This window comes from Kryptolebias marmoratus, linkage group LG6 (genome assembly GCF_001649575.2).
Source record: "Kryptolebias marmoratus isolate JLee-2015 linkage group LG6, ASM164957v2, whole genome shotgun sequence".
Lineage (NCBI taxonomy): Eukaryota > Metazoa > Chordata > Actinopteri > Cyprinodontiformes > Rivulidae > Kryptolebias > Kryptolebias marmoratus.
Genome location: NC_051435.1, coordinates 27,026,035 through 27,028,440, shown reverse-complemented (window position 1 = coordinate 27,028,440; position 2,406 = coordinate 27,026,035). Strand labels below are relative to the sequence as shown.

Genomic DNA, 2,406 nt, shown 5'->3' with positions numbered 1-2,406 from the left:
ATTTTTTGGTAGTAAAACTAAACAGTGCAATCTCAAACTATTTGTCCTTTCTATGGGAATAAGCAAGTGAGTCAGTGATATTTTGGTGTAATTGTACCAAATGGACTTAATAATCTGGATTTGCTCTTAAATGCAAGACAATCCTTTTTACAATTTTTAAATTGTCATTAATAAGCCTAATTTACATCAAAGCCATTTTGCTCAATGTTGCTGTCAGAAGAAAACAAGTGACATACAGGATGATGAGAAGTAATGAAGGGGAGGAGTTAAAAGGTCAGAGTCATATAACTGAGACTTAGCAACTAGAATGGCAGCTCACTGCAGGTTTCAAGATGGACTTGCAGGTTGGGGCAGACCTGTGTTTTCCACATCTTTTTAACACCTCCTGCAAGAAACCTGCAACTCTTTGGACTGACGCTGTGTTTCTTCACACTGTGCTGTCTATCATCTCTCTGCTCACTGTGACTTTCAACCTGCTTGTCATTATCTCAGTCTCCCACTTCAGGCATGAGCTGATTTTTAAATTTTATTTTAAAACTGTATTTTCAAACAAACAAAAAAAAAACATAGAATAATGACTGAACTGTTAAAACTGTGGATTATAGTATTTGAATGTAACTTGACATGAGAGATAGTGGCTGATGTATACTATAAGTGTTATAATAGTTCATATTTGAAAATATGGCAGCTATAGATGTAGATGATCACAAATTATTCAAGCGCCTTATTGTGATAGTCATTTAAACTGTTTGAACTTAAATAAATAATGTGTTTGTTACTGTTTTACTGATGCTGCTTTGTCTCTTCCCAGGCAGCTCCAAACACCCACCAACATCCTCCTACTCTCTCTGGCTGTCTCAGACTTTCTTGTGGGTCTTCTGTTGATGCCTGGTGAAATAATCCGAAACACAGCTTGCTGGTTTCTTGGTGACCTCATGTGCTCTGTATATAATTTTATATCTTATATTATAACCTCTGCCTCAGTAGGAGACATGGTGCTCATATCAGTTGATCGCTATGTGGCAATATGTGACCCTCTGCATTACTCAACCAAAGTCACTGAGAGAAGAGTTAAAGTCTGTGTCTGTCTGTGTTGGTTCTGTTCTATTTTCTACAGTGGTGTGATTGTAAAAGGTGACATGACCCAACCAGGCAGGTATAATTCCTGTTATGGAGAATGCGTAATAGTTGTTGATTACATTGTGGGAGCGTTTGACCTTGTTATTACATTTATTATTCCAGTTACTGTCATCATAGTTCTATACATAAGAGTATTCATGGTGGCTGTGTCTCAAGCCCGCACCATGCATTCTCATGTTACATCTGTCACCCTTCAGCTCTCCGTAACTCTAATAAGAAAATCTGAGTTGAAAGCAGCCAGGACCCTTGGTGTTCTAATGGTAGTGTTTCTCATTTGTTTCTGTCCATACTATTGTGTTTCACTTGTGGAGGATGACTTCCTCAGTGGCTCATATGCATCCTATGTGTTATTTCTGTTTTATTTAAATTCAAGTCTGAACCCTGTGATTTATGCAATGTTTTATCCCTGGTTTAGAAAAGCTATAAAACTCATTGTCACTTTTCGAATTCTGCAGACTGGCTCCTGTGAGACCAACATATAATAAAATATAGCACCGTACTTTGTATGTCCAACCAGTGCATAATGAAAGTGTTTTGTTTGTGGAACACTATTTCAAGAAACTGAATGTTTATGACTAAAAGTACAAAAAGTTCTGATGGAATTGTCTATGATTTTGTTTGTTTCTTTCAACTGTTTTTTTTATTTCTTAAAAAGAAAAGTAGAATCAAATATATTACATTCTCGCACAGTGGCTGCCGGAGATAGGCACCAGTTCCCCGCGACCCGGAAAGCAGAAGCGGGTTAAGAAACAAGCAACAAGGCGATACAAAGCGCTTTACAACAGAAACAAAAACAGAATCCAATACAACAGGTACATAATGAAACACAAAAAAGAAAAAAAACACGTCAATCATGTATAATCTAAATGAAATATAGGATAATCTAAATAAAATCACGATAAAGTTAAAGCTGAACTAAACAACAATTAGGAATCTAACAATATCTAAAATATGAGCTAAGATAAACTAAACTAAATGTACAGGAAGGCTAAATAAGCTAAAACATGACAATGCTAAAACTAACGGTACATAACTTTCTAATAGTACCCCAGGCCTGCTAGGCAGCCGATGTAAGAATTTAAGAATTACTAACTAAAATAGTGAAGGAGGGAAGAAGGGGGGGGTGCAGTGAGAGAGATGACTGAGAAACAGCAGAAAGTGTGCGCATGTACAGGTGCTGGTCATAAAATTAGAATATCATGAAAAAGTAGATTGATTTCAGTAATTCCATTTAAAAAGTGAAACTTGTATATTATATTCATACAT

At 36.3% G+C, this 2,406-nt stretch overlaps 1 protein-coding gene across 1 annotated transcript; it reads left to right on the top strand.

The window, feature by feature from the left end:
* The first annotated feature begins 332 nt into the window (after positions 1-332).
* Positions 333-1,622, top strand: LOC108229104 (trace amine-associated receptor 13c-like). The gene is made up of 2 exons (XM_017404763.1): positions 333-505; positions 812-1,622. The coding sequence occupies exons 1-2, from the start codon at positions 333-335 to the stop codon at positions 1,620-1,622; spliced, it is 984 nt and encodes a 327-aa protein (XP_017260252.1).
* Positions 1,623-2,406: the final 784 nt, after the last annotated feature.

What these genes read in the sequence shown, in the direction of transcription:
- LOC108229104 (XM_017404763.1), top strand. Translation starts at nt 333, where the DNA reads ATGGACTTGCAGGTTGGGGCAGACCTGTGTTTTCCACATCTTTTTAAC. An exon ending in ATCTCAGTCTCCCACTTCAG is followed by an intron (nt 506 to 811) that starts GCATGAGCTGAT and finishes GTCTCTTCCCAG; the next exon opens with GCAGCTCCAAACACCCACCA.